We start from the raw sequence: 15,201 nt of genomic DNA, 5'->3' as shown, positions 1-15,201 counted from the left end.
CACAGCTGATTCAACTAAACAAGGTGTTCAAGACTACTAGAGACTACTAAGCAGGTGTGAGTCAGAAGTGGTTGGAGCTAAACTCTGCAGAGCTGTGGCCCTCCAGCAATTGAGTTTAAGATCATTGGTTTAGGGGCAGGGAATAGGTATGGATTAGCCTACATTTTCAAACAAAAAATATGTTTATCAACATACAGCAGATGTTAATCCAGGATTTTATCGTACTTAGCACAATCTTGATGTGCTTTAGTTAGAACCACTTAAGAAAGACTAAACAGTGAGTGATTTGCCTTTTTTTTTCAACTATCTCCTTAAGAACACTTCTTAAGTATGTCTTCAATTCAGTACCTGACAGCTGGAGAGAGTCCTTTTTCTCGGTTTCTTCTAAATTACAAGATGATCTGTCATCATCCGAGTAGGAACGGTTAGCATCGCCCTGTCCCAGAGAGAAATAAATTAAAACATACAGTTAGAAAAGTCAAAACAGCACAGGTCAGTTTGAGTTATGAAGTAAATCCACGTCAAATTTGCATGCACATATTTCAATTTGCAAAGACAAGAACAAACTTCAGCTGGATTTGGTTGTCATTTCCCCTTTTAGTGCTTAATCCAGTTTTGTACAGAGTTCAGTTATTTATTTGTGTGACAATTATATTCAACACCTGAACTGAAACCTGAAAAGGCAGCTAGTGACAAACTCCTTTATATATAAAAAAAAAAAAAAAGCTCTACAAAGTTGGCAATGATATGTTTAAATGTGTGTGTCTCTTTTGTATGAATTGAGCGACAATATACAGTTAGTGTATACATTTTGACTCGATTTTGTCAGATATTGCTAGGAAAAAAAAACATCAAAAAATTAAAAAGCCTACAGTCAAATTTAACCTAAACTCTTTATCTTATAAACAAATAAGCCACATTCCAAATTATCACAATCAGCACTTTATTACTTTACACTCTCAGAAAAAAAGGTACATGGTGGTACAAATAATGTTCCTTAACGAACAGTTTTGTGTCTATATAAAAGCTGTACCTTATAAAGTACAGAAAAGACCTATTATGAAACTGTACTGTACCTTTTATGGTACAAAAATGAAGGTACATAAGTGTTGGACAACTCCTGTATTACAATATTTATGAAAAAATAGTGAAAAGGTAAAGCGATTTATGAATAATTTCCATATTAAAACATGAATCGATAGTAAAAAGCTTATGGGTTTGTACCTTCTTTGGTACAACATTGTATCATTTTTTTCTGAGTGTATTAACTTCATTAAATAGACTGTTTAAGCACAAAAAAAAGGGGTAGTTAACTCAAAAATGAAAATTATGCCATTATTTGTTTACCCTTGACTTGTTTCAAACCAGGGGTGTCTTTCTGAAAACCATTGTTAGCCAACTAAGATCCCAAGTACCGTCATTACATATTACATATACATTACATATTACATATCATTACATAGTGTGTTGATTTGGCGTTTCCCAAGTCCAACGATCCAAGAAACATTTGCAAACTGCTTGACAAACTTGTGCGCCTGCAGCTACACTTCTAGAGCTGTAGTAAGAAGCATAGTTTCTGGTTGTGTTCTATTCCCAGTTATCCCTATATGATTCTGAGTTTGGGTTTTATCAGTGACCAGAAGATTGAAAAAAAAATGAAAATACAAATGAAAACAACAGACTAACAGGTCCTTCATTCACTGACGCTTTCTGCAAAATTTACCTCGTCTTTTTCTGATGGATCTGATGGTTTCTGATGTTTTTTTTTTGTTTGTTATTTTTTGTCTTTTTCTTTTAAAAAAAAGTGCATAAACACACTGTATAACTAGACACCATAACTAAAATGCCATTAGATCCCTTAGTGATTATCACTGCAACCTCATTACATCAGAAACTCTTACTAATCATTAATTCTCCTTCGGTTTAGTTCCTTGTTTGAGTCACAACAGCAGAATGAACCACCAACTATTGCGGTTTTGCACAGCGGATGCCCTTCTAGCAGCAAGCCAGCACTGGGAAACACCCATACAATCTCAGATTCAAGCACACCAATTATGTTTACCAAATTTACTTATACCACATGTTATTGAACTGTGGGTGAAATCGGAGCACCCGGAAAAAAATCCACGTGAACATGGGGAGAACATGCAAACTCCACACAGAAAACTGACCCAACCGGGAGTCAAACCAGCAACGTTCTTGCTGTGAGGCGACAGTTCTTGCCACTGAACCACTGTGCCGACTCCAAACTCTTTCTATATGCACCAATTCTTTCAAATAATTAAGTTCTTATCGGGTCTTGTTTGAAAAAAGCACTTAAAATAAAAGCTTTTTTTTTTTTAAATGTTTAAAACACGAGGCCACCAATAGAGACTGTTGTTACTCCACCCTGTTTAGAGCATTATTATGCTTGTTTAACATTATAACCAACGTGTTTCAAATGATGGATCTGCAACAAAGCAAGTAAAATTTTGGAAAACACTAAATCATTCTTTTTCTTTTTTGCATCATGCTATGGTGGTTCAGTCGTGAGTTACATTGTTGTTTGGGAAACACATCCCAGTTTGAGTAAGACTAAACATTGTAACCAAACCAGTAACCATCCATAGGAGGAAAAAGAAATACTAAGGAAGTCAGTAGTTACCAGTTTACGACAATCTTTACAATGTCATATTTTGTAAAAAAAAAAACAACAACAACAAAAACAACAACTCAAAGTTGACGGTGAGTAAATGATGACATAATTTACATTTTTGTGTGAACTATATTTTTAATAAACATCATTTACAATAAGCAGACTTGGCAACACTTCGCGAAGTAACCATCTAAACATTAATGAAACATTTGTAGTAAAAAAATGCAGACCATATGAAATCTTTGCTCACTGTAATATTAGTGTCATTGTTTTGTTCCATACATAACTAAACTCGACAAACAAAAAGACCACAGAATGAGACAGAATATCTCTTCTAACTAAATAACTAAACAGCCCTAAGCATTGTTTAATAGATATGTCAATCTCGTTGCCCTCCCTCTAAAAGTCAGACACATTTGCTCTAGTTCCCCACTCACCCAAACACAGTTTCTCAGATCTAGACCATTACCTGCAGGCCCATTTCTACAAGCTCCCCGGAGAGATGACCTACTCCTGCAGTCTGCATACCTGCCCACGGAGCCCTATTTATACAAGTCTGCACATCGAAAATATATTCACCGGCAAGAGCAACAAAAGCCCCTGGAAAAATGCCCTGGGACAGTGTTAGCGATTTGAGCTATGACATGTTCTTGCTGTCATTTTGTTGCCAAACATCAGCACCAATTAGCCCCTATTACAAAAATAGGCACAGCCAACAGTTGCATTTCATGATAACTTATTGAAGTTATCTCAGAAAATGTGAAAGTTTAATATTGAGCGGGTACACCCACAAGTCATTCAAAGTTCCCACTTTATGCCAAATATCAAATTTCTTGAATTCCCCTGATTTTCACTGACTCAATAGCTGAATTTCCATGGCCTCTAATGAATTGAGAAACCGCTGATGAATAACAATATTAAAATGGTCATAACTGCTGAACTGATAATATATTACTTTAAGTACTTTAAGGTTTTCTCTCTCATAATTGATAGCTCAATAGTAGTTTTATAAACTTTATATTCATACATCTACTTTATAATACCCAGTCTTTGAAGCAGTCATTCTCAAGCCAAAGCTTATAAATGGTATATTATGCCTGCATCTTAGTTAACAGAACTGCTAAATTTGGTGACTGCAGTTGATGAGCATAAAAAGGAATAAAAAAAAATCTAAAAAATTAACCCATACCCAAAAGCAGAAATACAACAGGATTCTGTGTAAAACAAAATTATTCTAATTTTTTAATATAATTTAAATATATAATTTATATATAATTAAGTTAACTAGGCATGTTAGCGTAATTAGGCATGTAAGCGTAATTAGGCAAGTTTTTGTATAATGCTGGTTTGTTTTGTAGACAATTAAAAAATATAAATATATACCTGTTGCTTAAAGGGGCTAATAATTTTAACCTTAAAATGGTTTTAAAATATTAAAAAACTGCTTTTATTCTAGCTGAAATAAAACAAAAAAGACTTTCTCCAGAAAAGAAAATATTACCAGACCTACTGTGAAAACTTCCTTGGTCTGTTAAACATCATTTGGGAAACATTTAAAAAAGGAAAAAAAAATTAAATGGCAGCAAATAATTCTTACTTCAACTGTATAATGTCTGAATTTCGGTGTCTGGAATAGATCTTTTAAATTTTCATGATATTCCAGAAATTCCATGGCCGGTGGGAACCCTTGTTATTGGCCCTGTTCTATTGCAGATTGTTTTGTGCAGCAGCAAAACACAGATGCCCCTAGGTGTGTACCTTACCTCAGCCTGAAATCCTTCAACCAAGATGGCCACAAGCAGATTGAATAGAACGTAGTTTCCAAAAGTCATGAGCGCGACGAAATACAGGGCTGCCAGAGGCGAGGTGGAGGCCATGCCGTTATACAAAACCATGTTCCAGTCCTCTTGAGTTAAGATCTGCACACACACACAAATAAGTTGTAATCAAATAAGAAATTACACTTAAATGAAAGCAAATGGGTTCAAGTCAACCCTTGGTCAATTCATGTCTGAAAATTAGGCCTTAATTCACAATTTGAACCCAATAAATGTTGGCATTGTTGACATCTTGTATCCAATCATTGTTTAAGAAATAAAAAAGTATGATCAAGGAACTGGAATCAAGGAATTGCTGTTGTATCATGCCACACTGAAATTATGCGATACCAAAAAATAGTCCCCATATAGGTAACAGTGCAGCATAATATCATCTTACCTGCTGTAGTTCCTTGATTAATATGCTGGAATGAGAGGATAGTTCCTACACATTTTGACTTAGAGTTTACAACTTTAAATACGAAAATTATCTAAATTCCTTTTAACATTTTAAATGAGATGCTAATGGTCTAATCTGATTCAATGATTGATGCTAAGCTAAGCTAAAAGTCCTCCCCCCAGAGCCGGAGTACAGCTGAATGGATTGAAAGATGGTAAAACTCAACAGTTTAACTCCAGGGGACATATAAAATAAGACTGTTTTAGTCTTACTTTAAGTTAAGTATCCCTTTATGAGAGTGTATATATAACAAGTTTTCTGTTACATTTTGCCCATTTTTTGTGTGTGTAGTATTGTGTAAATGTCTAGACATCTCAACTCTGTAGAGAAAATCCAGGTGTGTGTGTGTGCGTGTGATTAAAATTTGTTTTCACCCAACTCCCAGCTGGCCTGTGTTGGCATCACCTGCAGCAGTGCTTTTATAAGTGAGATGAGTTTTGAGAGCACTACGCACCTGAAACACTGTAACAATGGCCCAAAGCAGAGAGTCAAAGTTCTTCCTGTCAGGTACGGTGTCCCCAGCCTCTGTCTTCAGGCTGAACTTGCAGCCAAATATGTGCATTCCCAGAATACTGCAGAAGCAAAAAGAGAAAAAAAAAAAACAATCTCTCAATGCTGCTCTCACGCTTAGATATTCTGATAGCGTATGTTTCCCATCGACCTCAACAGGATGTGAGATGAATGAGTCTGTCAGAGATGAGGAGCCTATAAAAATGATATCAGTGCTGTGTGGGGAGACATATGTCCTGGTTGGACAGAAGCCAGGGATGAGACCAGTCTTGCTGAAGAGACGCTTTACACAATTCAGAATGCAACACATAGCAGGAGATAAATGAGCCTGTTGTGATACTTAAAAAAAAAAAAAAAAACATAGCATCAGTGCTGGCGGTAACAAGTTACAAATGGGAGGCTTTACATAATCAGATTCCTATTTCCAGTAATTCATAAAATAACTTTATTTTTTTAAGATAATATCAGAACTATCACCAAGTTAAAACTCTTTTTGGGGCAGTGCGAGCTCTTTAAGCGACCATTGGAAAGGACTTGTCATCATTTTCTCACCTCTGACTTGTTCAAATGCAGTTTAAGTTTTTTGCTCTGATGAAAAAGATTTTTTGAAGGATGCTGTAAAATGGTAACCCTTGACTTAGACTAGGTTTCTCCTAACATGCATGTCAATGGTTAACGTCTTTCAACATTTTTCAAAATATCTAACTTTGTCTTCAAAAGGAAATAAAAAAAACTTAAACTTGTTTGGAACATGTTAAGGGTCATTAAATGATGACTAAATTTTTATTTTGGGGTGAACTATCATGAAACATTGTAGTATGAGAGTATGATGGGTCTTTGTACAATAATTCTAGTCTATTGGCTGCACCCTGTGACAAGAAATGTATAGTTCTTGAACATATACAGTTAAATTAAGAATTATTAGCACCCCTGAATTATGAGTCCCTCTACCCCCCCCCCCCCCTTAATTTCTGTTTAATGTAGAGAAGATTTTTTTCAACACATTTCTAAACATAATAGTTTTATTAACTCATTTTGAATAACTGATTTATTTTATCTTTGCCATGATGACAGTAATTAATATTTTACAATATTCTCAAGACACTTCTATGGGGAACAGGCTATATTTTTTTCTGACAAATTGTTATAAATAAAATTCAAACAATTTATACTTTGGGGCTGCTATGAGATCATTAAATTAAGCTTTTTTTCTTTTATTTATTTATTTTTTTCATCGCATTGCCTAAAGAAAAATTTGTTGGCGCAGTAGGTAGTGCTGTTGCCTCACAGCAAGAAGGTCGCTGGTTCGAGCCTCAGCTGGGTCAGTTGGCGTTTCTGTGTGGAGTTTATCCTCTGGGTGCTCCGGTTTCCCCCACAGTCCAAAGACATGTGGTACATGTGAAATGAGTAGACTAAGATTGTCCGTAGTGTATGAGTGTGGACGAGTGTGTATGGATGTTTCCCAGAGATAGGTTGTGGCTGGAAGGGCATGCGCTGCATAAAACATGTGCTGGATAAGTTGGTAGCTCATTCCGTCGTGGCGACCCTGGATTAATAAAGGGACTAAGTAGAAAAGAAAATGAATGAATGAATGATTTTCTTTTATTTTGTATTTTTCAAACACAGAAAAATATGCCGTAGACAATAAGCATTATAGCCAAGTGCATAGATATAAATGTAATAACCAATATACAGGTTGTTAAATAATAGTATTAATTATAGTGCAAGCAATAACAATAGTTTCAATACAAAAGGAAAAACTGAAGTGTAATGACAAGGACATACTAAAACAAATAAAATTAATAAGGTAAAATAAATTAATATATATACAAATACACATACACACATAAATACATATACATAAAACACATTTCCAAATCAAAAAAGCAATAAATCAAATCTGTATTTACTGTAGGGTTATTTTTATTTTTTAAATATGCCATTAAATTATTCTTGCTCTAAATTTGCTTCAAAGGATTTGTTTAGTATTTACTGTTAATCTAAAATATAATGTGTTAGTTGCCTACTGTAAATCAGTGTAAAATATGTTTTTGTTTTTTAACTGTCTGCTCAAACAGACAGTCAAACTTGAGAAGAAAATAAAACAAGAAAGTGTATTAATTAGTCTCTATTGCAAATATAGTCATAGCTAACAGATACTTTTCATGATAACTTATTCAAATTAACCCAATAAGTGTGAAAGTTAAGTGAAAGTGTGAAAGTGTGAAAGAGCAGGTACATTAACAAGCTATTCAGGGTTCTCACTTTCCAATACAATTCCCTTACTTTCCCTTAAAACAGTCTGCTGCTGTGCTTATCTATTAATAATATGACATTAAAATTATGTTTTAAATCATAACAATATTACAATGGCCATCGTTTGAACTGCCAATTTAAAAACAACAAATGATTATTTATTACTTTGTTTCAAGAGTTCACACTTAGATATTGCTTGATGCTATTAGCAGGTTTGGCATGCTGTCCTGGGAGAAAACCCTGAGCTTAGAGATAATTTATCCCAGGGCTCTCGCCTGGTCAATTAGCATGTAAGGGAGTCCGTGATCAGGTAGGTCTGGAGAGCTCCCCCTGATAAAGGAAGAAAAGGAGGAGATGGGGTGGAAGGGGGGATTCTTTCAAACTGAAGATAAGGCAGTAGGGCGAAATCAGTCTATGTATTGCAGGCTTGGATCAATCTGGGGTGTGTCCCAAACATAATGTAAAACGCTCATAATGATGCTCTGAACGGGGTGGAGTAACAACTTCTTTAGAGGAAAAACCCCATAATTTCTTTGTGCAAATTGTATTGTTTTACACGCACATACATTTAAAATAAATTCCAGTATTAGTTTTGGTAAAAACATGCACTCATTTTCCATATTAATTGAAATATATTTAAAGAGCACATGTTAAAGCCTATGTTTCCTTTACAAATACTATTGAGAATATTACATATTCTATTCTCAAACACAAAATCACTTACAAAAGCTAAGATGTATTCTAATATCATATATGAATCATATAAAGAAATAAATAATAAGGTTATTCATTGAGAAATAAAACATAATATTTATTAGCAAATTAAAAAAATCCTAAATTAATAATATTAATGGTGATGACAATGACGATTATTTGTATTATTATTATTTGTTATAATAATAATAATTATTATTATTATTATTATTATTATTGTTATTAAGTAGGATATTATTTATTTTTTAACTTTTGTAAAGTCTACTTTTACAATTTGACACATGCAAATCACTGCAGAAATGTTCTAACCAACAGGCCCATGTCATAAACACTACTGACACTTGACAAATAACCTGCTATCAATTAAAAGCATTAAAGTATGCTTTTTGTTTTCACAAGCTTTGGAGACATAACGAAAATTCCAGTTTTAAATAATAGGTCACCTATGGCTTTCGTCATGAGCTGTGTTCAAAATGACATCAATGTTTTCAAAGTGCACTGTGAAGGGAGCGCAATTGTAAACATGAAGATTGCTTAAAAAAAAAAAACTTAACTGTAAAAATACTTTGAATTACACCCACGAGTGATGACTTAAAATAATTCCAAGTTTAAATGTTAGAATGTTCTAAATAAATAGTTGGGATAACTGGGAATAGAACAAAGCCAGGAACTATGCTTCTAACTACAGCTCCAGAGGTGTAGTTGCCAGCATGCAAGTTTTTCGATGAAGTTTGTAAATGTTCGTTGGAACGACAGATTTAGAAAACGCCAAATCAACGAACTAGGTTTGTAATGACGAAACTTGCAATGTGAGTTGGCTAATAATGATTTTCGGAAACACAGCCCTGATTGGATTATTGCTGACTACGGATGGTAGACAAAAATTAGTTTATAAAACTAAAATAACTAAAAAGTTCTTTTTTTATAAATATGAAAAAACAACAACATTCAACAGCAGCATCCCATAAAACCCCTGACAAACTAGAGTGAAACAAACTCATTTGCGTTTAACAGTCCTCGATGCAGCAGAGCGATGATGAAGCTGATTAATAATTGGCACAACTATAGCTTCCAGTCTGTGATGCTGATTCATCCTCTGCGTTTCCTCCAACCATACGTCATCCCAGACATCTGCTAACAGTTACCATAGCCTGTTGACTGTACCCGCAGGCTGGGGACAAACTCTATCCATTTAAGAGACATAAATCAGGGCATTGTTTTCAGATGAGGGGTTATAAATTGAGATGCTTGGTGGGGGTGGGGAGGGGATACGCTGAAAGCTGAACGTGAGTGGGAAAAGACGGATCGGCAGGATTGGTTCATGCACTCTATCCTGCAGCAGCCTCCATCTGTCTCTGCACTCTGCTGGAATTGCAGCGCTGCAGGGGGAAGCGGGTGAGTCAGTGGGCACCAGGGGCCTGAGTGTTATTGTTCTGCTCTCCATCAATCTCACTCTGATCCTTATGGGGCTGTCAGTGGCTGCTGAAGCTGAGGTGTGCTGTGAGGAGCCTGTGCTGCTGAGACGCTGGGCCGCGGAGAGCCAGAGTGATCCAGCTGCTGTCAGGTGTGACTTTTATAAACCCTAGGCTTGTGCTGGGTGATAAAGCGTGGGGCATTTATTATAAATGAGTGAGAGCTTGGATATGGATTGATACTGTGGATGGATTTACACTGCAAAGTTTATTGCACAAATCATATTTTGCTGATCATATTCGATTTTTTGTGCCATTTACATTCGACTAAAATACGACTGGCTGGAGATTAAAGTGCTTACTTTAATCTTCGCAAATATTAAAGAATAAGATCAGTGATTCTGTTGGCTATCAATTTTTGTGAGGTATGAATGCCTGTGAGACTTTCGCTCATCTTCAGAACGCAATTAAAGATTTTTTATGTGAAATCTGAGAGCTCCTTCATCCTCCAGAAAAGTTCCAGACTCTTTCAAACTACAGATGTATACCAAACATCACCCTCAAAACAGACCATATGACTTCAACTGCAATATTATTAAACTACAAATATACTTTTGTGCACACCTAAAAACTAAATATTGACTTTATTTATCAGATTATTCTTCTCAGTGTCAGTATAGGGAGCACATCCACGTGAATGCACCTCTGACACATTATTTGGATGCCTGTATGTGACTTCCTTTTCTTGAAACAAAGCTCAGAGCCATCAGAAGTAATACAATAGAGGTGAATGTCATGTGTGTGCCCCCTATACTGACACTGAGGAGAAGAAACTGCTGAATAAAGTCATTCTTTTTGTTTTATGTACGCACAAAAGCATTCTTGCATCTTGAGGATTATGGAGGATGAGGGAGCTCTCAGACTTCACGTAAAATGTCTTAATTCCCAGTAGACACAGGACATCAGTAACTTTGTTAGTACCTTTGTACCCCAACGTCGTGGAGACCTTACATTTTGTTAATAATTTAATAAATAATTGTCAATAATTTGACGTCAATATGACTTTGGTTTAGGATATTGGCTCGACATTGGATTTACCAAAACAACCTAAAATCAACGAAAATATCAACGTCATTTCACATCATTATTGGACGTCATTTCACATCGTTATTGGACGTCAAAATATACACTGGCTAGACAATGAATTTTAATCTAACCTAATATCAATGTCTTATTAAATTGTGTGCTGGGTTTCTGTTCCGAAGACTATAAAAGGTCTTATAGGTTCAAAATTACACAAGGGTGAGTAATTAATAACACCATTTTTCACTTAATTTTGAGTTTGTTACAGGCCATTCAAAAATATACTAAAATAGCCCTGAATAAAGCAGACTTCATGACATTTTGAACATATATTTAGTTCCAATTGTGCTTTAATAAATCTTTTACAGAAAAAGATAGTATAAAACAACCAGAAATCAAAGCAACATTAACTATAAACAACATTTAATATAACTGTCAAGCCTAAGCGAATTTAATTAAAGTGAAACATGTAAAAACAAATGAAATAGTCGAAATGTGTGAAATGTGTAATGTAAATACTCGCAAGTCTCTCTTGCACTGAAAAATGTAAATGTGTTTCCGCATTTTGGTGTTTAGCTTAAAATGAATTGCATTTTATAAGGTGCTTTAGAACTTCAGCTGCAGCATGTGTCAGATCAAACTCATATTATACAGACTATAAAAAACAAAAACGTTTTTAGCAGTTGCACAGTGATTACTTGTTCAACATACAGTAAGCAGCTACATAGGCAGCATGTGACGGCCCTGATCTTTTAGCAAATGCATTTTGTCCCATCTGTTGCACTTAAGACACTCCATATTGTATCTGCATTTTTTTTATCTGTGTTTACAATAATACCCATCCAAAGCAAATGATTCCATATGTGATCATTTTCAACTGCCTGACCATTTATTGAACTGTTTATAGAATTTACGTTAATCCACAGACAATGTGAGTATTTCATTTGTTGAATGGTTATGTGCCAGTATGTTCATGTTAAAGCTGTCACTGTCCCATTTCCAGTATGAAATGTGATTAAAAAGACTAAGCAATGGTAACTTTTTTTTTTGTACTCGCAGCGTAGTAAGTTTCCAATTTGGTAAAAATGAAAATTGACTGTACATGTAATAAAATTACTTGCACCTCAGCATATGCGTTTCCACAGTGAAGTACTTCACATACTAAAATGTTATCACCTTCTAGCTGAAAATATATAATGTACAGTACAGCAGCTTTAGGCACTGAAGCTATTTTATTTACAAAGTGTAGTGGGTCCTGAAGAAGATTTTATTCTCTCTGTATGAAGTATTTTCTAAGTGTAAAGCAGTTAATTTTCTCTTCACAAAATGTATGTAGTGTTTGCAGCAAACATGCCAGCATGTGTTAAAAATACTGTGTAAGATGAGTATGCCTGCACAGGAACAACACTAGGAGAAGGCTAAGTGACTGATTGTGTAGAATAACTGAATATGTAAAGCACTGATTATATATGTTAAATACTTGTATGAAGCTATATGTGTTAGAAGTTAGAATAAGTAACATATTATCAAGTCATTATCCTATCATAACAATGTATGTAAACACTTAGTTCCTTTGCATAAGTTGCATCTATACTTTGCTGACATAGACCTGTAACATCTCTGTTGACATGAGCTACTGTAGTGGGCTGAGAGCCAAGAATAGCAGGACCCCTTAGACTAGAAAACCTATTCAAAAACGGTCAAAAGTTAAAAAGAGACACAAAGGGGTGTGTCATAATTACCTTTATAAAGATTTTGGAGAACACAGATACTTCAGAAGGTGTCCAGGAGAGACTTCAGAATGCTCTGGGGTCTGCTCTGCTCTTTCTCGGCTTTATTATGAAGAATAAAGTCTATTTTCTGATATTCAAAACCTCTGGTCTGATAATTTCTAATTGATAAGAAGTCTAAATTTACGACAGTCCAAATAAGTTTCTATGTGTGTGCTTCAAAGTTTCTGCATTATTAAAGTTAAGCTGTAAGCACATACAGCCAGGTTTGTGTCAATATATTATTAAGAAATGTGTGGGTAAATGCGTCTCTTTCTTTGTTGTGTCTTAGAAATCCAATAAGAATCTTAAAATGCCTGTTTAGATGCATGTCAGATTCCAAATTATGAATATATATAAGAAGGAAAGAAAGAAAGAAAGAAAGAAAGAAAGAACTCAAATCTATTTCTTTTTACACACACAATACTGTAACAATATCCCATTTAATCACAATATGTTATCATTTTTTCGTTTACTCATATGCAGCATCATTCAATGTGTGTGATGCAAGCAAAAAATATTTTTTTATTGTCTCAGTGATTGCGCAAATGATTGCGTGATTGCAAAGCACATGTTAAAAAAACAAACAAAAAAAAAAAAAATGATGATATATGGCTAACCTACCTGAATATAAAGATGAAGAGCATTAGCAGCATGCAGAACGTGGCCACATTGTCCATGGTCTTCATCAGGACCACCAGCTGCCTGCGCAGAGCTGGCATGAACCGCACCAGCTTTATCACCCTCAGCAATCTGAACGTCCTCAGGACTGACAGACCTCCGTCAGACTGACCAATGATCTCACATACACTAAACACATGAACACAAACAAAAACGGTTTGAATAAATGGTAGGAAAAACAACATGCAATGCAAGTGTTTCTTTAACTAAGGCCGTAATCACACTATGTACAGTTGCCTCGAACCGGGCCAAAGCACGCTTGTCCCCCCTCCCGTCTCCCCCGATGGCCCGCACTTATACTACAATCGGGCTTGGGTACGCTTACGTCATCGATGCTGCGCTGTTCAGTGAGCACAGCGAAGCGAAGATTGCTCTAGTTGTATCGTTTCAGTCGTTTGATATGCAGTAAAATATTTCGCCAAACAGTCCTTAGGGATGTGGTGACACGCAGTCAGATATTTTGCCTGAACAGATCCGCCACTTTTGGCGCTCATAAACAATCATAAAGCCCTCGTGCTGCAGGAATGAGGTTTGCAGATGGTGAATTCATTATATTTATTTTTCAGTGTCCTGTTGTTTAATGTAAAATGTATGGGGGAAATCTCTAAATTTCTTTTTTTTATATACTATATTATTATTTCTCTTTTTTAAAGGAAAAAAAATAAAAAAATATTTGTATAATAAATAATATAAAATAAATAATAAATAGTATTTGTCTATTTGTAGTTTGAAAGAAAAAGCAATCCTCTCCATATTTTGAACATTAGATACAATATCCAACCATTCAGATTGTGTAGGGGGTTCGAGTTGTAGCCACTTTGAAATTTATCAATTTCTAACTCCAAATTAGGGATTTTGTCAATGTAAAATCCAACAGCAATAGTTATGACTTTATTCATTTCACAGACATGGACGTTTAATCTTAAATTAAGAAAATGCATCATAAAATATTAATAATTATATATTTTTTTTGTTTAAAACTATATTAAGTTTGAAATAAATATGATATTATAAACAAATTAAACCCAGATTATTTAAATACTTATTATGTGTAAAAACTGTCTCATCTCCACTACACCAAAAAAGTTGCTAGTTTTTGCTGAAGTGTACTTTAATACCAATTGCATTTTGACAAGTAAACAGCTTAAAGGGGCTAATAATTTTGACCTTAAAATGCTTTTTTTTTTTAATTAAAATTTTATTCTTGCCAAAATAAAACAAATAAGACTTTCCCCAGAAGAAAAAAAATATATTATTAGACATACTAAAAAAAAAAAAAAAAAAAAAAAAAAACATTCAAAGGGGGGCTAATAATTCTGATTCTGATATATATATATATATATATATATATATATATATATATATATATATATATATATATATATATATATATATATATATATATATATATATATATATATATATATATATATATATATATATATATATCTACACACACACACACACACACATACACACACACAAACATATTTACATCCAAATCAGTAATTTAATTCCAAAAATATTTAATAGTTTCCACAAGTGAATGCTACTTAATTATATTATTTTGAGTAGTGATAGAAACTGGTGAGTAGATACCTTCAATAGATAAAAAACCAATAACAGACACTATATGGTGATAATCTATATATCATATGCATTACTAAAACTGCAAAACTTGTTTTAAGAGAGTTTATTGCTATGAGTGTCCACAGGACTAAAAGTGACCACAGTTAAAACAGCATTCAGTGAGCATGCTGCATTCTAATTTGCTTCAATATATGATTTATAAACTAATGAATGAAATCAACTAATTACAACATAATGCATAATACCCATAACACATTTTTTGAAAGTCCTTTTA

At 34.3% G+C, this 15,201-nt stretch overlaps 1 protein-coding gene across 4 annotated transcripts in view; it reads right to left on the bottom strand.

The window, feature by feature from the left end:
• cacna1ia (calcium voltage-gated channel subunit alpha1 Ia) overlaps nt 1–15,201 on the bottom strand; it is a 413,765-nt gene that overhangs the window by 102,818 nt on the left and 295,746 nt on the right. For all 4 annotated transcript variants that reach the window (XM_087244595.1, XM_087244597.1, XM_087244598.1 and 1 more), the window contains 4 exons: nt 13,281–13,466; nt 5,367–5,484; nt 4,399–4,554; nt 349–436 (listed from right to left, as the gene is read on the bottom strand). In XM_087244595.1, the coding sequence (XP_087100721.1) occupies nt 349–436; nt 4,399–4,554; nt 5,367–5,484; nt 13,281–13,466 (548 nt within the window). The remainder of the gene's footprint in view (nt 1–348; nt 437–4,398; nt 4,555–5,366; nt 5,485–13,280; nt 13,467–15,201) is intronic.

The sequence above is a fragment of the Danio rerio genome, chromosome 3, assembly GCF_052040795.2.
Source record: "Danio rerio strain M-AB ecotype USA chromosome 3, GRCz13ab, whole genome shotgun sequence".
In the NCBI taxonomy this organism is placed as follows: domain Eukaryota; kingdom Metazoa; phylum Chordata; class Actinopteri; order Cypriniformes; family Danionidae; genus Danio; species Danio rerio.
The sequence above is the reverse complement of the archived record's forward strand: the minus strand, read 5'-3'. Positions and strand labels throughout refer to the sequence as shown.